The sequence below is a fragment of the Canis lupus genome, chromosome 9 (assembly GCF_003254725.2).
Source record: "Canis lupus dingo isolate Sandy chromosome 9, ASM325472v2, whole genome shotgun sequence".
NCBI classification, from domain to species: Eukaryota; Metazoa; Chordata; class Mammalia; order Carnivora; family Canidae; genus Canis; species Canis lupus.
In genome coordinates this window covers 35424035-35450296 of record NC_064251.1, presented here as the reverse complement: position 1 = coordinate 35450296, position 26262 = coordinate 35424035, and the positions used below count along the sequence as shown (strand labels likewise).

The 26262-nt window shown below is 36.6% G+C and overlaps 1 protein-coding gene across 7 annotated transcripts in view; it reads right to left on the bottom strand.

Annotated features, from left to right (window-relative positions):
• VMP1 (vacuole membrane protein 1) overlaps positions 1-26262 on the bottom strand; it is a 144421-nt gene that overhangs the window by 86237 nt on the left and 31922 nt on the right. For 6 of the 7 annotated variants that reach the window (XM_025440664.3, XM_049114166.1, XM_025440665.3 and 3 more), the window contains one exon: positions 3122-3289. In XM_025440664.3, coding sequence (XP_025296449.1) covers positions 3122-3289 — 168 coding nt within the window. Of the gene's footprint in view, positions 1-3121; positions 3290-14089; positions 14159-26262 lie in introns of those variants that run through there. The other variant, XM_035720389.2, reaches the window with a different exon arrangement.

The window sequence follows — 26262 nt, the reverse complement described above, 5'->3', positions numbered from 1 at the left end:
ACATCAAATACAAGGAAGCTCAAAGATCCAACCCAAAATTAGCAGGCTCCTTCCCACAGAAGCCCAAGTCTGGATGCTGGGGTCTCCACTTTGAGCCTGGCAGTAAAAGCTGTTGCAGAATAAGGTACTTCCAGAGGCTAGCAGTATCCTGGCCCAGAGGGCCTTTCTGCAATGGGGCACCCCTAACAAAGCCAGGCTATGTAAGAAGTGGTGTTTTTTGGTCAAAGAGCTCCTTCCTATAGGCATTCAGAAACTGAGTGCCATGTAACCTGGAAGAGACCAAGCCTAAGGCCTTAGCTTTGGACAAGATGCCCAAGCAGCAGAAAGCAGCCCCTGGCCAGGCCTTGGCAGTGGATGGTCACCTACATTTTGATAACCCATTTGTCTGCTGAGGGACACTGTGTTGTTTCCACCTTTCTGAAAATGTGAATAATGCTGATGAAAGTGAAGTACAAGTATATATACTTATTATACTGGAGTCCTAGTTTTCAGTTCTTTGTGGGTATCTATGTAGGAGCAGAATTAGAGGAGGATCAAATGGTAAATCTATGTTTTAAATTTTTGAAATTCCACTCAACTCTTTTCTCCAGCAGCTGAATCACTTTACATTCTCCCCAACAATCTACGAGAGTTCCAATCTCTCCACATCCTAACACTTGTTTTCTTTTTAAAGAAATAGCAGCCATCCTAATGTGTGTAAAGGGATATTTCTTTGTGGTTTGGATTTGCACTTCCCCAATGACTAAATGATGCTGACAATCTGTACACTTACTGGCCATTTGTATATCTTCTTTGGAGAAAAGTCTACTCAACTTCTTTGCCCATTTTTAAAATTGGGTTGTTTATCTTTTGTTGCTGATTTGCAGAAGTCCTTCAAAGATTCTGGATATTAAACGTTTATCAGATATATGATTTATGAACATCTTCTCCTATTCTGTAGGGTTGTCTTTTCACTCTCTTATTAATGTCCTTTGATGTATAAGATATTTTAATTTTAGTGAAGTTCAATTTATCTATTTTTTTTTCTTGTTGCCTATGCTTTTGGGGTCATATTTAAGAAACCACTGCTAAATGTGACATCACACAGATTTGTCTCTACATTTTCCTCTAAGAGTTTTATAGTTTTAGTTCATAAATTTAGGTCTTCGAAGCATTTTAATTTTTATGTAAGGCACAAGGTAAGGACGCAAATTCATTCTTTTGCATGTGAATATTGTTTTCCCAGTACCTTTTGTTGAAAGGACTATCTATATAAACGTCGAGAACAAAAGGAACCAATTTAAACATAACTTGATATGTGCTATACTTTATACATCACAAAAAATACTTTCAAAAAAGGAAGTATGAGGAGCACTCAGCCAATTAATATTTATCAACATTCTTGTACTATGTGCAAAGCCTAATGCTGATTGCTGTGAGGATAATAAATTTAAGGAACAATCTATATTTTTTAGCAGCTTAAAATTTGTTTGGGAAAGCAAGCTGCTACACCAGCCAAGTTAACTAATTTTAGGCATGCATGGAGCCAGGCCAAATGAGCTCTTCAGACAATATGAACTATGGGAGCTGGAGGAGGCAATTATCACTGCCAGCTCCAATGGAAGCTTTTCTTTGTTGGCATTAGCGTTAATCCAGCCATGTAAATCATTTGTAAAATAACAGAAGGAAAATAGAAAACCAAAATCTATATACATGATTTCTTTCTAGCATGATCCAAGTATCTTTTGTTATTTTAATAACAATTTTTCATCAAAAGATTAATGGTCAAAAAAAAAAAAAAGATTAATGGTCAAATTTATAAAACATACACAGCTAGTACAATGATCTTGTTTCCAGTGTTTATAAAAGAGTAACAGGAAATACAATTTTTCCTGTCTTTCACATTCAACAAATTCAACATATGGCATTTTCCTTATAATTCTTTTAAAACAAACATATTAGGTTATAGTATATATACTACAACAGACAAATAACTTATATTAAAATCAAAGACAGGGCAGCCCCAGTGGCGCAGCAGTTTAGCGCCGCCTGCAGCCCAGGGTGTGATCCTGGAGACCCGGGATCGAGTCCCACGTCGGGATCCCTGCATGGAGCTGCTTTTCCCTCTGCCTGTGTCTCTGCCTCTCTCTCTCTCTCTGTCTGTCTCTATGAATAAATAAATAAAAATCTTAAAAAAATTCTAAAAAAATAAAAATAAATAAAAAATAAAATTAAAGACAATAGTTTGAAAAAAAAAACACATCAAACATACTTACTAACATTTAAATAAATATATTTGAAAAATCTTCCTCTTCTGTGGGTATGATATTCATGCTCATTTTAGTTAAGATTTTTAAGTGATCTGTTTCATATGTTTTACTTTATAAGACACTGTTAGGGGAAAAAAGTTACCAGGAACATATAACTAAATGATTCAAAATGATAAAAAAAAGTTTTTAGCATAGGAACTATTTCTCAATGATGCACATTTGAATGAACATAGGCATAAAGAAAAAAGAAAAGAATGCTTTGTAAGGATTAAAATAACCTGCCACTGAACATACAATCCAAAAGCTTCCCAAAATATATTTAAGCAAACCATAAAAAGAATAACTGGTACAACTAAAAGATCACCATATAGTCTGATATCTCCACTATAGTAAAATTTGGTTTATTAAGAAATAATCTGACCTTACTTTAGTATTATTAACAACTCAGAAAATGAAATAAGCCTCCTAAGAATAAACACAGAGTATCTCAATATAGGAGAGAGACATAAAATGTTTACCAATCTGGGACTGAGATATAGCCACTTGCTATGTGTTTGTCAAATATACAAACATCGGTAAAATTTTGCAAAGTAGTATAGTTGCATTATCTGTACTCCTTTTCCTTCCTGTTGTCTACTTGGCACCCCTTGCTTTGTGGTACCTATGGCTTCATGCCTTCCTTATGAATGTTCTTCATGAATAGGGGAAGCTGTAAAGGGTTTCTCTTACCTGGAAGCAGATAATTGGTGACTTCATGAGTTATCTACTGACTTGCTATGTGGATATATATCTGGACTCAATTTCAATGAAGTACAACAAAGTATCAAGATAGTGAGGTTAATTTTAGACAAAGATGAAAACAGACATCTTACCCACATGCAGGCCTCAATTCTAACTTTTGAGATGATGCTCCATAAAGAAATGGTTCCTTCAATGCCATCTTCATCTGGACAAATAATCTGATCAGGATAGGGTGGTTCAGGGAAATTAACTGAATTGCATTCATAAGCAGCTAATGTAACTGAAGCTATATGTGGACCCTATAAAACAAATAAGAGAAACCTCTGGTGAGAAATATTAAGGAAAAAGGAATTATCAATATACATATCATTTTAACAGTATCTTAATTACTATACATAGAGAAATCTTAGCTTTTATTTATATTAGAAAGAGAGGGAGAGAAGGGGCAGAGGGAGGGGGAGAGAGAGAACCTTAAGCAGGCTCCATATCCAGCATGGAGCCCAATGTGCAGCTCAATCTCATGACCCTGAGAGAGCATGACCTCAGCTGAAATCAAAAGTTGGATGTTCAACTTACTGAGCCACTGAAGTGCCCCCCAAAATCTTAGCTTTTAAAGAACAAGAATCCACCTAACTGGGACGCCTGGGTGGGTCAGCAGTTGAGTGTCTGTCTGCCTTTGGCACAGGGCTTGATCCTGGATTCCTGGGATTGAGTCCCACATTGGGTTCCTTGCATGGAGTCTGCTCCCTCCCTCTGCCTGTGTCTCTGCCTCTCTTTCTGTGTTTCTCATGAATAATTAAATAAAATTAAAAAAAAAAGAATCTGTCTAAATATTTCAAGTTGCAGTTGGTAATTTGAAAAAAATAATACTTCTCAGAATTTCTTCATGGCTAGCTTTCTTTATTATTTTAAAATTTTATTTATTCATGAGACAGAGAGAGAGGCAGAGACATAGGCAGAGGGAAAAGCAGGCTCCCTGTGGGGAGCCTGATGCGGGATCTGGGGAGCCTGATGTGGGACTCGATTCCAGGACCCTGAGATCACAACCTGAGCCAAAGGCAGACGCTCAACCACTAAGCCACCAGGCATCACAGGCTTGCTTTTTTTAAAAAAATCAGATTTACTGGGGTATAATTTACATATAGTAAGAGTCTGTTTCTTTTAGGTCTATAGTTCAATGAATTTTGACTAATATATTCAACTGTATAACCACAACAAATCAAGATATAGAACATTTCCATTACTACAAAAAGTTCCCTAGTGTCCTTTGGTAGTCAGTCTTCTCCCCCAACACCAGCCCCTAGAAACCATATGATTTCTGGCTTTGTTCTGATTTTGTCTATATTCTCAGTTGTAAGAATGTTATAGCCTGAGACAAAAAACTTCCTGTGCCCTATTCCTTTTTGCATAATTTGAGAATACCACTTTTTTTACTTAGTTAAAAACAGTTGGTGAAGTAATTACCTCACTTACCTTTCCCAAAGATAATAGAACCTAAAACAAAATAAAGCTGTGGAACCACTATCAGTGAGTGTTTCTTTTCTTTTTAAGATTTTATTTATTTACTTGAGAGAGAGAGTGAGAGAGCACAAGTAGGGAGGAGGGTTAGAGACAGAGGGAGAAACAGACTCCCCACTGAACAAGGAGCCTGATGTGGGGCTCAATCCCAGGATCCTGAGATCATGACCTGAGCCAAATGCAGATGCTTAACCTACTGAGTCACCCAGGAACCCCAGTGAGTTTTTCTTTTAAAGCAAGTTTTTCTATGGTAGCTTTTGTGTTATTTTGTATCTATATTTTGAAATGTTATAAATTAATAATAATCACATAGGTTAAAATGGATTAATATTAGATGTGTGATAAAAGCTTAGATACAATGGTTCCCAAGTGCACATGAATGCCAAGGCAAGGGGCATGCATAAGAACTAATTAAGGAGTTTATTAAAAATATAAATTCCTGGGACATCAGGTCCAAAGTTCAAAATTCTAAATATAATCAAATATGTCAATAAACTCTAACAATAATTTCCAAAGTTCTCATGAGGTGTCAGAGCTAAACCCTGGACATCCTTAACATGTTGCTCTAACACACAGGGGTAAAGCATACTGTAGACACAGTGGCCATAGCATAACTTCTAGAGCTAGGTGTTCTGGTTCTGGTTCTGGCCTCTGCCACGTATCTTCTGAGTCTTGCTTTCCTAATCTATAAAATGGAAATCAAATATCTTCAGAACCTCCATTCTGGGTATATTGTAAGGTTTAAATCAGTCAACTCATAAAAAGTACTCAGCTTAGAATAAGCCCTTAAAATGTACTAGCCATTAGTTATTATGATGAAAAATACTATATCTGTAGAATAAAATTTTATAGAATAATATATTAAAAAATTTTAACACAGTATTATGAATAATATAACATGAAATTATATGTTACATATGTAGAAAATATACATTTTATTCTTTCACACTCTTTCTATACACATACACATAAAGTGGTCTCGGTAGATATGAGAGCCTTTTTAAATTATAAGGTAAAAGAATTTGTGGTTCATGGGCACTCAGTCGTTAAGCATCTTGACTTCAGTTCAGGACGTGATCTTGGGGTTGTGAGATTGAATCCCATGTCAGACTCCACATTCAGTGGGGAGTCTGCTCCCTGCTAAAGATTCTTTCTCCAGGGTGCCTTGGTAGGTCAGTCAGTTCAGCCTCTGCCTTCAGTTCAGGTCATGATCCTGGAATCCCAGGATCAAGCCTTGAATTGGTCTCCCTGCTCACTGGGGAGTCTGCTTCTCCTTCTGTCTCTGTCCCTCCCGCTGCTTGTGCTCTCTCTCGCTCACTCTCTCAAATAAATAAAATCTTTATTTTATTTTTTTAAAACAATTTTTTTAAAGATTTTATTCATTTATTAATGAGAGACTTAGAGAGAGAGGCAGAGACACAGGCAGAGGGAGAAGCAGGCTCCATGCAGGGAGCCTGACGTGGGACTCAATCCTGGGACTCCAGGATCATGCCCCGGGCTGAAGGTGGTGATAAACCGCTGAGCCACGGGGGCTACCCTAAATAAAATCTTTAAAAAGAAAAAGATTCTCTTTCTCCTTCTTCCTCTGTCCCTCCCCCCACACTTGTGTGCTTGTGAGCTCTCAAATAAATAAAGTTTAAAAAAAAAAAGAATTTGTGGTTCAAAGACAAATGTGCACAGGATGCAATAATGAAAATAAAGCATTAAAGAACTATTGCTATCAAGATAAAAAGTGATTTAAAATAAAACTTTCTGTTGCAGATTAATATGAAAAATATATTCATAAATCTAAGCTACATTTCTCCCTATATGCAATTATTTGTTTAAATAAAATCTAAAAAATGAAGTTCTACACTTCGCACTGAATCAATTAATTACTAGTTTTTTCTGGACCAAAAAATTATATGTAAATTTTTAGTCTGTTCCTTTTTTCTTGAGTTTTAATTCACAGAAATCCAAAAACAGTAATATTTACTTTTAAAAAATAAGTATATAAACACTTTTGAGTAGTCATATTTTCCTTAAAAATTATGATTAACCACGAAATTCACAACTGCTTCTTTGAATACTATATGCATAAGAGATATCATAGCTGGGGGAAAAAGGATTAGTTTGTGATTCATTAAAAAAAAATAGTTTAGGAGCACCTGGTTGTCTCAGTCAGTTAAGCATCTGCCTTAAGCTCACGTTGTGATCCCGGAGGAGTCCTGAGAGCAAGTGTCCAAGTCCAGCTAAGCAGGAAGTCTGCTTTTCCCTCCGCCCCTCCCCTGGTGTGTTCTCTCTCAAATAAATAAATAAAATCTTAAAAAAAATAAATTTACAAAAGTTTAAAGTTTGTGGAATCCAAAATAATTGAATTAGTGAAAAATTTCTTACTGTACACATAGCTAAGTATCAGATGCAATTAAAAGAAAAAAAAGTTGTAACTTCCACCTGTGATGTTTGAAAACACAAAGAAAAATGTGATATCAGTAAGTAAAACCAGAAAGTGAAGGGTTTGTCCAAATTACCCCCACACAATTGTCTTCTGTAAGATGTAGGAACTACACCTCAACTCTAGAAATGAACTCTAAGTGAACAAAAATTAAACTGTCCTGGATGCCAAACTAGTAAGATTTCTGGGATGCACAGGAAAGACAAAATTATATTTCTATTCTAGAAATATAATAAAGTATGTACCTCAACAGATCAAACACATTATCCAACAAGATAAAAGACTTATTCATAGTTTCAATTTTAAGTAATTCTAAAAAGGGAAAATTTCAGCAATCTGATGAGAATTTTTCCCCTAAAGAAAGGACAGTTCATTCACACAACTAAACTGATATATACTTTCCATAACCACACTAATAAGTCATGATTACTCAGCCTTAGAGGCAGATGTGGTGGTTCCCAGCAAAATGGACACAAATAACTCTGCTTCTTGTCCTTTGTTCATTCTCAAGAGTCCATTTAGCCTGTACCTTGACATTTTAGTTTAAACTATGCTAACTATAAGAAACTTCAAAAGTTCTTTTCAACATTTAGGCTGGTGGTTCCTAAATATAATTGAATTGACTAAAATAAATATTAGTTTACATGAAAAATCCAAACACCGAAACTAAAAAATGGCTTTAAAATAATTTTAAAGGTTAAACATATTCAAACTACCTTTTAAATTTATTTTCAAAATCTACAAATATGCAGGTATTGGTATGTATGGGTTAGATGTCCTGGTCTTTGGTTAGGGGCTTTCTGCTTCAGATCATGAAGTGGTACGGACTTTTACATCTACAATAATCTAGAAAACTAGATAAAACCTATGAAATAATTCTTTTCAGGCACTGTACCACAGTACTTGATTTCTGACTGCTGAGAGAAGGGATACAAATGAGGAACCCCTATGATGGCTCTGGTTTTATATCTGTAGACACATTCCATGTCAATAACAAAATCCAAAGAGAAACAGCCCCAGCAAAGCATGGTGATCTTGGGGTACCTGGCTGGCTCAGTCTGAAGAGCACAAACTCTTCATCTCAGGGTCGTGAGTTTGAGCCCCATGTTGGGTATATAATAATAAATAAACTTAAAAAAAAAAAAAAAGGTCTTGGTTAGTTCAGAAGTAAATCTGAGTTCAGGCAGGCTGAATAGTTGAAATCTATGGGACAGAATACTGATGAAGAGGGAGCTATGTAGAGAAAGAACTCTAGAAATATGCACAATGTCCCTGTGAGACTTTGACATACAAAGCTACATTGCAGGCCAGGGTCAGATTCCATTAGGCTAGGCAAAGTACAAGTAGTCGGAAAACAACTAACAAGGAATTGTTAATTAAACAGTTCCTAGAGTCCACACAGGACTAGGAAACACTTATACTTCAATAAGCTAGAATGGAGACTCAGCATTCAGGGAAGACTTAGAAAAAGCCTAGAGTATAGTTACTCCAGATAGGCTCTAACATGTTTTTCCTTTAAAAAAAAAAAAAAAAAAAAAAAGCCCTTAAACAGATCAAGCTGATCCATAGGTAACTGCCCACCAAAACAAAGAAATTGACACTCTGCAAACGAAGACAACAAAATCCATATAATCAACAATTTAATATATGCCCAGCATCCAATAAGGAACAACTAGATCTGTGAAGCACAAAAATATGACCCATAACCAAAGAAACATTAGTCAATAGCAACAAAAATGTCAGAGATAATGGAATTAGCAGACAAGAACCTAAAAACAGTAAGTATAAAAGTGTTCAAGGATTTAAAGCAGTAATCTTGGCAAACTTTAAACTATGGGCCAAATTTGACTCACACCAGTTTTATAAAGAAAGTTTCAAATACAGCCATGTGCATCCATTTACCTATTGTATCTGGCTAATACTGTGCTACGATAGCAAAACTGAATAGCTTTGAAAGACTCTGTAGTCCACAAAATCTAAAATATTTACTACATGGCCCTTTACAGAAAAAGTTTGTTGATACCTGATTTAAAGGAAAACATAAACACATGAGGGAAGAAATAAAGTATAAAAAATTGAACTAGTAGGGCTGAAAATATAATACCTGAATAGAAAAATTCATTGGCTAGATTGTCAATAGGTTAGATACTGCAAAAGAAAATATTAGAGAACTTGAAGACAGGGCAATAGAAAGTGTCCAACCTAAAGGATACAGAGAGTAAAGTGTATGAAAGAAATAAACCTCAGCAATCTGTGGAATAATACCAACCAGTCTACTATACATGTAACTGGAATCCCAGAAAGAGAGAAGAAGGTATGTGTTGGTGAAGAGGAGTGTGTGCAGGAAAATACCAATCCATCAATTCACAAAGCTAAGAAAGAAACTCAATAAACCTCAGTCTAAACAAATATGAAGAAAATAAAACAAATAACCATAATCATAATATGATCAAATTGCTATAACTCAATAATGATGAGAAAATCTTAAAAGCAATTGGAGGGGTAAAGATAAATTATCTACAGAGAAACATAGATAAGACTTGATATCAGAATAATGCAAACCAAAAGACAATGGAATTACTTCTCTGAAATACTGAGAGAAAAAAAAAATCTAGAATCCAGGGAAAATATACTTCAAAAGAGAAGATAACATAAAGACATTTTCAGATAAACAAAAGCCAAAAAAATTAGTTTTATCAGATTTGCACTGTAACAAACATTAAAGGAAGTTCTCAGATAGAAGAAAAGTGATACCGGGGATCCCTGGGTGGCGCAGCAGTTTGGCGCCTGCCTTTGGCCCAGGGCGCGATCCTGGAGACCCGGGATCGAATCCCACGTCGGGCTCCCGGTGCATGGAGCCTGCTTCTCCCTCTGCCTATGTCTCTGCCTGTCTCTCTCTCTCTCTCTCTCTGTGTGTGTGTATGTGTGTGTGACTATCATAAATAAATAAAATTAAAAAAAAAAAAACTTTAAAAGTGATACCAGATGAAAAATTTAAAGTACACAGAGGAGTAAAGAGTACTGAAATATAAAAGACCTTTCGTTCTCATTAAAATCTCTTCAAAAATATCATTGTCTGAAGTAAAAACTATGGGGGCACCTGGTTAGCTCAGTTGGTTAAATGTCTGCCTTCGGCCCAGGACATGATCCCAGGGTCCTGGGATCAAGAACCACATCAGGTTCCCTGCTCAACAGAGACTCTGCTTCTCCCTCTCCCTTTGCCCCTCCCTCCTGCACTTACATCCCCTCTCTCTCTCTCTCTCTCTCTCTCTAAAATAAATAATATCTTAAAAAAAAAAAACTATGGCACATGTAGAAGTAAAATATATGACAACACCATAGAGTATGGGAGGGAGAAACGGGAATATACTATTGCAAAGCAGTTATATTATATATACTAAAAAAATGCTCAATCCAAAAAAAGGTAGGAAAAGAAGAATAAAAAATAAGTGGGACAAATGGTTTGAGGTTACATTTAAACCCAACCATATTGAGAACTACATTAATTATAAGTGGACCAAACATACAAATGAAAAGGCAGAGTGTCAGATTGGATTAAAACAAGACCTCAGTACTTGTCATCTATAAGAAGCCCACCATTACAGCACAAAACATCCCCAATTACAGCTGGAAATGTCAATATTCTTCTTAGTTGATAGAACAATTAAATTGACAACCAGTATGGATATAGAACATTTGAACAATATGGAACACACCACTTAAAGCCAAAAGCCATTTTCTTTTCAAGAACACATGGAACATTCATCAAGATAGACCATGTGATGTGATACAAAATGAGTGCATTTAAAAGGATGTGCCGTGTGGCAAGGTAAAGATCAATACAAGGAGCACTACCCAAGGAAAAGTGGCAAATGAAGATCCTTGTAGGTTAATTTCTCCAGTAAAAGTCAGTATCCTTTAACCTATAAGGTGGTAATCAAAGAAGCTAAATAGCCAAATCTAGCCCAGACTGTTACTCCCCAGCAAAGTAAGCTCTATATGTTTCCTAGAGACCAACTCACAGTTACATTCATTGACTTTATTCATAACTCCTGAGAATTCCTAATTACTGCCAATAGAAGTTCCTGTTAATATTAAGAAAGGAATTTTATGATTGTAATGAACAGTTACACTCATCAAAAAGGCAGGTTTTAGGTCGTTTTTTTTTTTTTAAAGTAATTCAGTATAGTCATTCTAAGTGAAGTCACCTCAATAAGATCAGCTATTTGCGATCTATCAGACATCTGGTTTTGCTTCAGTTCAAAGGCTCATATATCTATCTAGTCTCATGAGATGTATTACATTATATTTTCCAAAATTTTGATCATGGAATAATTTGCCTTGTCCAAGATAAACGATGCTTGCTTGGCCAGGGAATGCTATGTCAGGATAAGAGTAAAATCATAGTTAATTTGGAGGTAAAATTTCTTATAAGAGCAGATATAGATATTTGTGGAAAAAGCATCTTAACTTCTAAAATATTCTTTAAAGATAAATTTTAAGTTATATTTATACAATTTAAACTCTTTCATGAGAAGAATATAAAAGGATGTTTAGGGATTGATTGAAAAAAAATTTAAGGACAATTCTATGAGATCAATTTGTACTCTAACATCAGGAATAGTAATATAAAGTTCTAAGACAAATTTAGAATTAAAAAAAATTGTCCTAGAGAGATAAAATCACCATTCCTGGGCAGACTGGGTGGCTCTGCGGTTTAGCACTGCCGTTGGCCCAGGGCGTGATCCTGTAGTCCCGGGATCGAGTCCCACTTTGGGCTCCCTGCGTGGAGCCTCCTTCTCACTGCCTGTGTCTCTGCCTCTCTCTCTCTGTGTCTCTTATGAATAAATAAATAAAATATAAAAAAAAAATCACCATTCCTGAAATCATATGACACAAAAATACCCTAATTTGGTAGCAAAGAGAAGCTGTAAGTAATGCCTGGATAATAATGTAGTACCTATAAAAACCCCGATAATAGTCTTGGTACTACAAACACATTAGGAGTTGTGGGATATTTATGTTAATCCCTGAAAAAAATATTAGCAAAATGACAAACTTGTATGTGCATTGCTGCTTCATTAAAAAAAAATGTTTTCTACTTTTGAACTTTACTGTTGGATTTATCTGGTGGCCCTATCTTGTAGAGACTTTTTTTAAAAATTTGTATTTTTTATTTTTTGAGACATTTTTTAAAAGTAAAACCCTAAAATGGTTATATTAGTTAATTGTTAGACTATTTAGCCACACCTCTTTATCAACCAAAATGAAGAATATGATATCATATTAAGAGTGCAGTATGTATATGCAGGAGTTTTTGTAAGGAAGATAAGGGGACAGACAGACATTCTTCCACATTAGGCGGCTCCCTTAGAACTGATAAAACATTCCTAAAGACTAGAGTTGTTTGTACAACATCTGTAATGTCAATTCATAGCCTAATCCATCATCCATACACAGAAGTCAAGTGAGATCCCAAAGGCAAAATTTCCAATTAGTTTTGTCTGGAAATTTTAGGGCAAAGGTAATAAAATCAAGAATCCTGTGCTGATTCACTGGGAAAACATTTGTTTGCCACACTCCTTCACCAAGGAACAAAAGGAGTCAGTGGTTAGTCTGGAATGTGATTCATTAGGAATATCTGGGTGATAAATAAATGAAAAGAGATGACAAATGGTTGTCTGTACAACTTGCAAAACCTTTGTTTTCTTTAAGTCCAATTTTGAGGGGACTTTAAAAATGCTTTTGGAAACAGGAATTCTACTTCTCATATTCCTTTAATTGTTGCTTTTCTCATCATAGTCAGAAAACAATTTACCTAAGGCTATGGTGTACAGCAAATCATTCTAGAAGGCTAGAGCATAAAACTGTTAATTCCAAATGGGCACTGAAAAGTTTAACTAGTGCTTATATTGTCTTTGTGAGGAAGGTCTCAAGTTTACAAATTAAACCTATGTCCCGGGGATCCCTGGATGGCTCAGCGGTTTGGCGCCTGCCTTTGGCCCAGGGTGTGATCCTGGAGACTGGGGATTGAGTCCCACATCGAGCTCCCTGCATGGAGCCTGCTTCTCTCTCTGCCTGTGTCTCTGCCTCTCTCTCTCTCGCTCTCTCTCTCTGTGTCTCTCATGAGTGAATAAATAAAATCTTAAAAAATAAAATAAACCTATGTCCCTCTCTATAAAATGCAGTATCATATGTCAAAAACCAGTAATTTGGGCATTAATGTGGGTTTGTTTTCTGAATTTGCTAGTAACTTACTAGATACAATCAGACTTTTATCTCACATTCATTTGATTAAAAGCCTAATAGTAGCAGTAGTAGTGGTAGTAGTAGTAGTAATAATAATTCATGTACAACTTAAGTGACAGCAAGAATATATGAGATTTAAAAAAAATTATTTTAGAGAGAAAGCATGCATGCATGTGCGCAAGTAGGGGGAGGGGCAGAAAGAATCTTCAAGTAGACTCTAGGCTGAGCAGGAGCCTGACTCTGGGCTGGATGAGATCAGTCTGAACTGAAGCCAAGACTCCGACATTCAACCGGCTGCGTCATCCAGGCGCCCCTATACGAGATCCTACAGTAAAAGTATTATAGGAAGTATAAAACTGCTAACCGAACCCAAAAAAATGTATAGTAAATTCTACAGTTCAAGCTCCCAAGTTATAAGGACATGCTGTTGAAGTCCTTTTCATTATACTGAATTAATCCATAAGACATGTTTCCATGTGTGAGGCTTGAACTTATAACTCCAAGAACAAGAATTGCATACTCTACCCACTGAACCAGGCTGGTATCCCTAGACATGTTTTACTTTTCTTATCTAAACCTAAGCAACTTTTGATTATCAAGATGATTTAAGTGTTCAGGAGAAGCATGCCACATATTTATAGAGAATTTAAGAAGGTTATCATAAATTGTTTTATATATACATACACACACACACACACACACACACACACATATACATACCCAACAGGACAGATTTCAGCTAAACCAAATCTCCTTACCTTTCATTTAAGCACACATTAATAAACAGTGATTTAAGGGCAGGAAGTTATCCAGTCTATGCATACCCCTTTTGTTATGTGAAAACCTGGCCCTATGTCCTAAAGGCCTTGGTTTCTTCTTTTGATGTGGTGATACTCACAAGAGTTAATAGATGAGTCATTCCTTGGGGAAAGGCAGGGAGGAAAGCTGATCATGCTTCATCAAAAAAAGCACAAACAGATCTTTTCTAAGAAGGGCCTGTTTGGTCTTCCCGCAAGAGCCCTGAATCATTGCATACTTATAGCCAGAGTCATTATACCTATACAGAGCAGTATCACGTTATACCAGAATCCTTCTTTTGCCAATGTCTTCGCTGTTTTTTTTTTTCCCTCTTGCAGAGGTATAGACAGGTGAGCAATTAAGCAATAGTCAGAAGTCAAGCAGGAAAAAGGTAAAGAGGTTAGCTAACAATTTTTTAAAAGAATATTCTACCTCAATGGAATTAAATAGTTACTATTTTTTTTAACTGAACCTATTTTGGTATTTCATTTCAATCCCTACGCATGCAGTTTTCCAAGTAATATTTACTTTAGGCCTTAAAGAGCCAACAGTCAAAAAGTATTAAGAAGGGCAGCCCGGATGGCTCAGCGGTTTAGCGCCGCCTTCAGTCCAAGGCGTGATCCCGGAGACCTGGGATGGAGTCCCACATGGCTTAGTTGGTTAAGTGTCTGACTTCAACTCAGGGCATGATCTCAGGGTCCTGGGCTGGAGCCTGTGTCAGGCTCCCCGACTCAGCAAGGAGTGTGCTTGTCCCTCTGCCCCTCCCCCTACTCATGCTCTCTCAAATAAAAATTCTCAAATAAAATCTTTATATATACATATATGTATATATGTGTATACACACACACACATACACACAAAGGGGAGCGTTATCTGCAAAATATATTCAGTCTTCTATTTATAGCTCAATATCTGGGTGTCTTTTATCATTATCGTTGATAGGTAACTGTTCTCATCAGACTTTTTCTAGGAGCTGCGTTTATTTGAAGGAATATAGAGCTTGTTAAGGCTTTGTCCAGCAAAGTGCTCCACCTAGTGTCAAAAGTGTTCAATATCACATTATTTAAGGCATAAATTCTTGCCAAAGGACTTATTCTCTTTGTTACTGTTAAATAGAACAGGTTAAATTAAGTCTTAATCACACTTACAGTTTACAAACGGCTCTTTAATTATCTGCTTGTTGTAACTTGGTGAATAATAATGTATGTGCGTATAAGGAGCATGCCTGAGATATATTTCTCATTATCAAGTACCAAAGTTCCTGTTTATGTTAACCTGGTTGTTTACAGGATTATGAACCATATTTTTCTAGTAATGGGAAGTAATTCTAAGGTGGCTACTGAAATAATCCATCAGTTCTCCCAACTGTTTATAACAATCTAAACTTAATCCATAAATTTACTTCTCAAAATAATTGCAATGTTCTTAAAACCAGTATTTAATAACTGCACACATCAACAATTACAACATAGAATTAAATCTTGCTGTCATTAGCTTATTTTGAGGAAATTCTCCTACTTTCCTCTTCATGCAAAGTTGCTATTATTTTCCCCTTGATGGTTTTCTAGACCATTCAAGCATTTGCACAACTATATTCTCTTATAAAACATCAACATCATGAAAAAAATAAAAATAAAAAAAAATAAAGCATCATGTTAAGTCTAACGTTATGACCTGGAAGAGAGAAGTGATCACTCCTTTTTTTTGGCAAATGCATCTATTTGAGTCAAGTGCACATGTCTTGTAAAAATCCTTAGAAGGTGGCTAGCTCACTAAAGCTTTCAAACTCAATATGCTTCTTCTAATGTACTTGTCACTCTGTGAGTTAGAGCACGGGTTAGCAAACTAGAGCCTGCAGATCAATGCAGGCAGCCACCTGTTTTTGTGAGTAAAGGCTGATTAGAAAAAACAGCCACATTCATTCCTTTACACATTGTCCTTGGATGCTTTCTTATTGCAATGATAGATCGGAGTTGCAAGAGAGACTGTATAGCCTAAGACACCATCTGGCTCTTTACAAAAAAATGCTGACCACTGGGCTGTCTAGCCCTGGGTCAGACCATTATTAAAGTGGAAATTTTGACTCATCTGAACAGTGATGCATCAAAGAGGTTAACAGCAACAACATTACATTCATTAACTTATTGTTTTACTCTGGGCATAATTTCCACTAGTAAATAAGCATTCCTGGATCACTCATGTTCTAAATCTTCTGAAAGGAAACCTGCTACATGCTTGTTAAGACTAAAATAGATTTGTTAATGGATTTCTGGAAACGAATATCCAAAAGAAGAGTGCTTAGAAGGCACAATCTGAGAAAAACCTGCCAGCTACAGAAGCCTTTTTACATATGATATACTTATAAAAAAAACATGAGTAAAGTAAATGAATAAAATCAGTAGCCTGTACTATTCGCCAGGGAAAATTTGCTCATGAAAGAGACATCACACAAAGGAACAAAAAATGCCTGCATAATAAATAAAACCGGTGTTTTCCCCACACCCCCAAAAGAAATAAAATCAGAAGTAGTTTACAAATGCTATTTCTTTTTTTAAAAAAGATTTTATTTATTTGAGAGAGAGAGAAAGAGTGCATAAACAGGGTGAGCAGCAGGTAGAGGGAAAGGAAGAAGTAGGCTCCCCTGCTCAGCAGGGAGCCCACTGTGGGGCTAGATCCCAGGACCCTGGGATCATGACCTGAGCTGAAGGCAGATGCTTAAACAACTGAGCCACCCAGGCACCCGTATAAATGCTATTTCATTTCTATTTTGTTATCTAGTAAGGATACTTTCTTAGACCAAAAAATAATATACTTTACTATACAGACATACCAAAGTTGGTAAGCATGTTCATATACACTAAATAATAATTTAAAAAAATCACATGTTAAGTCATTCATTGTACTTGGTATTTATCTAAATTTATGTAAATTTAATGCAAAGACCATATTACAATGTTGTACGTAAAGCAGAGAGTATGTATATAGTTTTATCTGCTGGGGAATTAAAGAGGTTGTAGTGAGGGATGCCTGGGTGGCTCAGCGGTTGAGCATCTGCCTTTGGCTCAGGGCATGATCCTGGAGTCCTGGGATCGAGTCCCACATTGTGCTCCCTGCATGGAGCCTGCTTCTCCCTCTGCCTATGTCTCTGCCTCTCTCTGTCTCTTATGAATAAATAAATTAAATCTTTAAAAAAAAAAAAAAAGGAGGCTGTAGTGATGCTCAGTATAAAACTATTATGCAAAATAATAAAAAGCCATATACAGATTAGGTCATTTTTCATCAACAGTCACAAATAGTCAAATGTTAGGGACAGTTGGTTTTGCCAATAAAAGAAGTCCAACTATTCTGTTTTATTCTGCACACCCCCAGGTTTTTTCAAAGATTTTATATTAACTATTCAACATATATTTATTGAATACCTACTATGCACTAGATACTATTCTAGATACCAAGAATATAGCAGTAAGTAGAACAGAAAAAATTCCTGTCAGCTTATATTTTATTTTATATATTTGGGTTTGTTTGACTGGGGGGGGGGGCAGAAAGAGAGGAAGAGAGAAAATATTTTAAGTAGGCTCCACACCAAGGATGGGACTCAATCTCACAACTCAGAGATCATGACCTGAGCTGAAATCAAGAGTCAGTCACTTAACTGACTGAGCCATCCAAGTGCCCCCAAGAGCTTATATTTTAGAAGCGAAGCTCAAATTTTAGTATACATATTTTATAGTATATTTAGTTTTTCTTATTTCAGCTACTTGCACTGCCATACATTATCCAATCCCCCAAATTTGAAACTCTTCCTACTGCCACTGCTTTATTTTTTTTTTAAACATTTTTTTTATTTATTTATGATAGTCATACAGAGAGAGAGAGAGAGAGAGGCAGAGACACAACAGGCAGAGGGAGAAGCAGGCTCCATGCACCGGGAGCCTGATGTGGGATTCGATCCCGGGTCTCCAGGATCGCGCCCTGGCCCAAAGGCAGGCGCCAAACCGCTGCGCCACCCAGGGATCCCCTGCCACTGCTTTAGATCAGGTAATTGCTACCTCTCACCTGGCCAGCTACCTTCTAACTGGACTCATTTTCAGTTGCTTTCCCACCAAATCTATCCTCCACATTGCTACGAGAGTTATGTTCCTAAAACACATGTTAAAACTTGTTTGAAAATCTCTTTATGTCACAATAAACATAAACTCCCTAGTCTGACATTCAAAGCCTTCTACCATTTGGCACCAACTTATTTTCTCACATTGGTCTTCTTTCCAAGATATCCTATTTTTATATCTCTGCATTCACTGTCTTTCCCTCAACAAAACCATCTTCATGAACTTTTCCTATTCTTCTTTGTCCAAGAGAATTCCTCCTTATTTTAGGGGTCCCAAAACAATTTACAAGTATCACTATGTGAGTACTTACCACAATATCCTGGAGTATAATTATTTATGTAATATATATCTTCTGCTCTACATATCCAATTCCTTTTGTAATTCACATAGTATTTCAGACTGTTTTGCACTGAGTAAATGTTCAAGGTTTTTAAAGTGGACTAAAATGAACTACTACAGTGATAATTTTATGAGAGAATTTAATTTTTTGAGAATACGTAAGACAACCCATTTCCTTGCAGTCTTAGTTTGAAAAAGTCTCTGAAAAATGAATGTTATCTAAATGAGTATTTCTGATTTTAGGAAGTAGTTAGATGCCAATTTAAAATAAGTAGAGCAGGGGTGCCTCCTCAATCGGAGGAGCATGCAACTCTGGATTTTGGAGTCCTAGTATGAGCCCCACATGAGGTATAGAAATTACTTAAATAAATAAAACTTAAATAAAATAAAATACAGTAACTATAGCAGACATTACCCATATGTACTTTGGCAAAAGAACTATAAAATTCTTTTTTTAAAAAATATTTATTTGAGAAAGAGAGAGAGCTCATGCACATGTGAGCAGCGGGGAGAGGGGTTGGGGTGGGGAAGGTGGGTAGGAGGAGAGATTATCCAAGCAGACTCCTGTTGAGCTGGAGGCCGACATGGGACTCAATCTCGTGGCTCAGTCTTATGACACAGACCTTGATATCATGACCCATGAGATCAGGACCTGAGTTGAAACCAAGCATCGGATGCTTAACCAACTGAGGCACCTAGACACCCTCAGAATATAAAATTCTAACAAATGATTATATATACTAAAACAGGATATTTAAGTACAGTATATACAGAAAAGTGCATTATGCATACATCCTAATGAATTATTATAGCACAAGTATCTTCTATCTAGTTCAAGAAACAAACACACAATAAAGGGACATATCCTATTGGTTATCAAGATTGATTACAAAGCTACTGCATTGAAAACTTTTAATAATTGGTTTGTCAATTTCTACAGTTTTGACTGATATTGCACGGATTTTGTAGATTAAAATGGGAAGAACTCGCTGCCTTGCAATATTGTATCTTTTAGTTAATGAACATGATACATCCCTTCTTTTACCTAGATCTTTCTGCTTCCAATAGTATTTTACAATTTATGCAGAGGCCAACCACATCTTTTATTAAATGTATTCCTAGATTTTGTTTTTTTTTAAAGATTTTATTTATTTATTCATCAGAGATACAGAGAAAGAGAGAGAGAGAGAGAGGCAGACACATAGGCAGAGGGAGAAGCAGGCCCCACGCAGGGAGCCTGATGCAGTACTCGATCCTGGGGTGCTGAGATCACACCCTGAGCCAAAGGCAGACGCCCAACTGCTGAGCCACTCAGCCGTCCCTAGATTTTGCTTTTTTAAAAAACGCTATTATAAATAGTACCTTCTAAAAAATTTCACTCTCTAAATGTTTACTGTAGTATACAGAAATACAACTGTTATGTGTATGTTATATACCTTGTACTTTGGCAAAAGAACTATACCAACAATTCTACTATACTCTCCCACTAATTTATGGAAGTTATCTCCTCTCTGTAGTTCTGCCAAATTTTGCTTTTTATTTTTATTTATTTATTTTTAAAGATTTTATTTATTTATTCATGAGAGATACAAAGAGAGAGAGAGAGAGAGAGAGAAAGAGAGAGAGAGGCAGAGACAAAAGCAGAGGGAGAAGCAGGCTCCATGCAGGGAGCCCGACGTGGGACTGGATCCCAGGTCTCCAGGATCAGGCCCTGGGCTGAAAGCAGCGCTAAACCACTGAGCCACCCGGGCCGCCCTATTTTTATTTCTTTTAAGATTATTTATTTATTTATTTATTTATTTATTTATTTATTTATTTATTATTCATGAGACACACACACACACACAGAGAGAGAGAGAGAGAGCGAGGCAGAGAGACAGGCAGAGGGAGAAGCAGGCTCCATGCAGGGAGCCTGACATGGGACTTGATCCCAGGTCTCCAGGATCAGGTCCTGGGCTGAAGGCAGCACTAAACTGCTACCCAGGCTGCCCTATTTTTATTTTTTAAAGTAAGTAACCCCAACAGTAGACTTGAACACAACCCTGAGATCAAGAGTTGCATGCTCTACAGACTGAGTCAGTGAGATGCTCCCAATTTTGCTTTTTATATGTTGAGTATATATTATTAAATAAATACAAATTTATAGCTATTATATCTTCCTGATGAATTGAATCTTTTATTATTAAGAATTGATGCAAAAAGAAAAGAAAAAAAGAATGAATGCATCCTAGGGTGCCTGGGTGGCTCAGGTGGTTAAGCATCTGCCTTCAGCTTAGGTCATGATCCTGGGGTCCAGGGACCGAGTCCCACATCGGGCTCCCTGCTCAGTGGGGTCTGCTTCTTTGTCTCTCCTTGCCACTCATGCTCTCTCTCAAATAAATAAATAAAATCTAAAAAGAAAAAAAAAAAAAAAGGATGCATTCTAGGGGTGCCTGGGTGGCTCAGTCGGGTAAGCATCCAAGTTTTTTTTGTTTTGTTTTGTTTTGTTTTGTTTTGTTTAGAGAGAGTGACTGACCGAGGCTAAGTGGGCAGGAGAGGGAGAGAGAATCTCATAGGTTTCACGTCCAACAGAGAGCCTGATGCAGGGCTCCATCTCATGACCCTAAGATCTGGTATCAGACATTTAATTGAGCCAACCAGGTGCCCCAAGTGTCTGATTCTTTTTTATTTTTTAAGATCTTATTTATTCATGAGAGACACAGAGAGAGACAGACACATATGCAGAGGGAGAAGCAGGCTGTCTGTTGGGAGTCTGATGCGGGACTGGATCTTAGTACCCTGGGATCACAACCTGAGCCAAAGGTAGATGCTCAACCACTGAGCCACCCAGGTGCCCCCAACCATCTGACTCTTGATCTCAAGGTTGTGAGTTTGAACCCTGTGTTGGACTCTGAACTGGGTACGGAGCCTACTTTAAAAATAAAATAATAGGGACACCTGGGTGGCTCAGCGGTTAACGCATCTGCCTTTGGCTCAGGTCGTGATCCTGGAGACAAGGGATCGAGTCCCACGTCGGGCTCCCTTGTGTGGAGCCTGCTTCTCCCTCTGCCTATGTCTCTGCCTCTCTCTCTGTGTCTCTCATGAATAAATAAATAAAACCTTTAAAAAATTCTTAAAAAAATAAAATAATAATTTACAAAAAGAATGAATGGATCCTATCTATTACACTTCTTGCCTCATACTCCACGTGGATTTCAATATAACTACATAAGCTTTTTCTTGGTTGACACTAAATGGGCTCATCTTTTTCCATCCTTTTACTATCAATCTTTCTGTGTATTCATATTTTACATAGTTCGTATACAACAAACAGTTAAATATTTTTTTACATTTATTTGGACAACAGAAAGGAATATTTACTCCATTTATACTTACATAAAAATTGATATATTTGGATTTAAGTCTACCATTGAACGCTTACTATTCATCCTGCCTGTTCTATATTCATTTTGTTCTTCCTTGCCTTCTTTTGGCTTTTTTCTTTTTCTTTCTTTTCCTTTTCTTTTCTTTTTTTTTTTTTTTTCTATTACACTCCACGCACAGCATAGAGCCCAACACAGGACCTGAACTGATGACCCTGAGATCAAGACCTAAACTGAGATCAAGAGTCAGATGCTTAACCAACTGAGCCACCCAGGGGCCCTTGGTTTTTTAAAAATTACTCAATTTTGGGGATGCCTGAGTGTCTCAGTCAGTTAAGCCTTGGATTCTTGATTTCAGCTTGGGGCATTATCTGAGGGTTGTGAGATCAAGTCCCATGTTGGGGTGCATACAGCCTACTTAAGATTCTCTCTCTTCCTCTCCCTCTGCACCACTTCCCCCATGTCCCGCTTGCACTCTCTATCAAAAAAATAAAATAAAATAAAATAAAATAAATTTAAAATACTACTCAATTCTTGCCTGCCCCTATTAGCTTGATAGTTATATATCTGTAATGCTTCCCCTAAAGATTATAAGTCTTTATTTATTAAAGTATTATATAAACTAATATCTTGCTTTAACAGGGCAATATATATACCTTAGAATGATCTTCAACAATTTCAATTATTACACATCTGATTTGTAGATCATATATTCTAATTCTTTTGCTACATTTTAATCTCTCAAGACATTATCATTACTACTCATCTTAATTTAAATTTATCCATATATTTACTCTTTTATAACTTTTCCTTCCTGAATATCTGGGCTTCAATATAGAATCACTTTACTTCGATTCAAAGAACATCTTTTACTATTTCCTTTAGAGAATGTTAGCTGGTTAGTTTAAAAAACAAAATTTCTGTTTTTTAAAAATATCTTTATTTTACACTGTTCACAGGAATACTTTGAGTATAGAGTCCTTTGTTGTTAGCTATTTTTTTTTTAGCCCTTTAAAGTTACCATTCCAGGGGTGCCTGAGTAGCGCAGTTGGTTGGGCCTCTGACTCTTGGTTTTAGCTAAGGTGGTAATCTCCAGGTCATGAGATTGAGCCGTAAATTGGGCTCCGTGCTCAGTGCAGAGTCTGGTTGGGAGAAATTCTCTCTCCCTCTCCTGCTCATGCTCACACTTTCTCACATGCATGCAATGTCTCTCAAATAAAAAATAAATCTTTGGGGCACCTGGGTGGCTCAGTCCGTTAAGTGTCTGCCCTGAGCTCAGGTCAGGATCCCGGGATTCTGGGATTGGGTCCTGAATAGGGCTTCCCTGCTCAGTGGGGAGTCAGCTCCTCCTTCTCCCTCTAACCCTCCTTCCCGCTCATGCTCTGGGTAGCTTTCTCTCTCTCAAATGAATAATCTTTAAAAAAAGTAAATCTTTTAAAAAAAAGATACCATTCTACTGTCAGCCCTTGACTTCTCAACAAACCCTTGATAGTAAGAAATCGGTCTTAATGGAGTTTCTTTGAAGTACATGTTTTTTTTTTTTTCTCCAATCCTTTTTAATTCTTGACATTTTTCCCTGGCCAACTTTGCAGTTTATTAGTCCTGTTTTAGCTATGTCTACTGAAAGTCCATTAATAGAGTTTTTAATTTCAGTTACTATGTTTTTTCAATTCTAGATTTTCCATTTGGCTTTCTTTTATATTTTATAGTCTCTAATTCTCTGTTGAAATACTTAAACTTGTTTTTTATTACCTTGAACACATTGCTTTTAGATTAAAATACATGTATAATAACTTCATTAAATGGACCCTTAATGGATCTATTCCTATTATTTCTTTGTATTGACCAATCTATCTGGTCTCCTCAAATATCTGATTACTTTTGATTGAGTGCTGAACTTATACATGAAAAAAATAAAGTTAAGGTGAAGCCTAGGATGGTTTTATTTTCCTTCACACTTGAGAGTTAAGCCTGAGATTTAGTTCCTGTAAGGCCTAATTTATATCTAATTCATCCTTACTTTATTTTTATTTTTTTTAAGATTTTATTTATTTATTCATGAAAGACACAGAGAGAGGCAGAGAGGCAGAGACACAGGCAGAGGGAGAAGCAGGCTCCATGCAGGGAGCCTGACATGCAACTGGATCCCAGGTTTCCAGGATCAGGCCCCGGGCCGAAGGCGGCGCTAAACTGCTGAGCCACGCGGGCTGCCCCATCTTTACTTTAAAATGTGGCCCCTTAGGGTTCCAATCCAAAGCCTGCAGGTTTATCGAGGCATATCATTGTCCAGTACCACCTCTCTAGGCTTCCTCTTTAATATCAACCTTTTAAAGATTCTTTCCTGAGAGAACTGATCCAAATTGCCTAACCTATCATCACTGAAAATGGAACAATGATCAGTGGTTTTCAACTATGCTAACATAATGCTACTTTAAAATCAATTGTGGGAAATGTTGATTAAAATTTCTTAAAAATAATAGCTAAAGTATGTAAAATGAAATGACTGCTTTTTAAGTAAAATCAGAGTAAGAATAATGATAATAGTAGTCATCACTTATTGAAAACCTTATATATATATTAGCCACTGAACAAAAGAGTACATGTGTTATTTCATCTAATCCTCAAAACAGGCTTATTCAATAAGTACTATTATTATCATTCCCATTTTCAGCTGACTAAACTAAGGTTTAAAACTTAAGAAACTTGCCAAATATCACAGTTAGTAATATTTTATTAGGCATTCAAACCCAGCTGCTTGACTCTGAATACCTTTATCACTTTCCATGATAGGAATGAAAGACTTTAGTCCCATAACAAAATCACCTTCAATCACTTGTATATTCTTTTTTTTTTTTTTTAATTTTTATTTATTTGTGATAGTCACAGAGAGAGACAGAGAGAATGAGGCAGAGACACAGGCAGAGGGAGAAGCAGGCTCCATGCACTGGGAGCCCGACGTGGGATTCGATCCCGGGTCTCCAGGATCGCGCCCTGGGCCAAAGGCAGGCGCCAAACCGCTGCGCCACCCAGGGATCCCTGCGCCACCCAGGGATCCCTGTATATTCTTAAATAATAAAGAAAAGAATGGAATTGGCATTATATCTGAAACTGAGCATGTCAAGGAAGTATGACCTACCTGTAAATATTTATGTTATGATGGAAGGAAAGGATAATAATTGTTAAACTAATTAATGAATACAGAAAACTCTTAAGAAAATTTATTTTCCACTCACGTGCATTAATTGATATTATGTAAGTGTAAATATAGATAAATAATAGAATATGACTCTAATCTAAGTGGAACTTTTTTTTTTTCTTAAAGATTTTATTTATTTATTCATGAGAGACAGAAAGAGAGGCAGAGACATAGGCAGGGAGAGAATCAGGCTCCTCACTGGGAGCCCAATCCCAGGACCCCGGGATTATGCCGCGAGCCAGAGGCAGATGCTAAACCACTGAGCCACCCAGGCATCCCTAAGTAGAACTTTTTGAGGGTTTCATATTTATCTAGAAGAGAACTTGCAAATATAGTACTGTACATTAGTTGTATTAGCAATGCCACCTAGTGGCAGCCAAATATAGACATACTTCGGAAAAAAGTTCTAGAAGAGTGGTTCTTAAGGGTTAGTCTTTGGTGAATCTAATATAATAGATCCTTTTTAACAAGAAAAATGCATATTTGCAACGAAACATAACAATATGTGTAGTTTCAGGGCATTAACAGACTTCCTGAAGCCCATTTGTTGACTACGACAATTAAAGAAAAAAAACAACGAACCTAGAGGCCCAATTAACTCCCCTTGGCCTCTGAGAAAAAAATCCATTCACTTTCCATTCCCTTACTGTCTGGTTAGTAATCAGTAATTCTGCATAAACAGTATCTAACTTTGTGGCTAGATATCTGTTCTCGGAAAACTACTAGATTTCCACTGTTTTCAAATCAACTTAGAATATTTGATGGTAGCCCAAACTGGTCATTTTTCTCTATTGATTTTCATTAAATTTAATGTGGATCAAGCAACGACTTTTACTTCTGATGTTTAAAGAAGTAATGAGGACCTTCAGGCCATCTGAATTAAGTTATAACTTTTCAATTATACCTAAAATATAAACGAAATTATTAACAAACTTAAAAACCAAGACAATTTTTTCATTTTATTTTTTTATTTTAAGTAGGCGCTGCACCCAATGTGGGGCTCGAACTCACAACCTTGAGATAAAGGGTCAGAGGCTCTACTGTCTGAGCCAACCCGATTCTCCAAGACAATCTTTCCATTTTAAAGGCAGATATACAAGTATCTAATATTGTAGGAAATATAGTAACACTCTGAGATCACTATTTAGTTGTACAATGAGTTCTAATTAAAACTTCTAAAAGAGTTAACTTCTATACTGAGAAGGACCTAACTGGGAAATGTTGCTTATTTAAACAGGAAAAATTTCCCTCTTTCATTTTTAAGCCA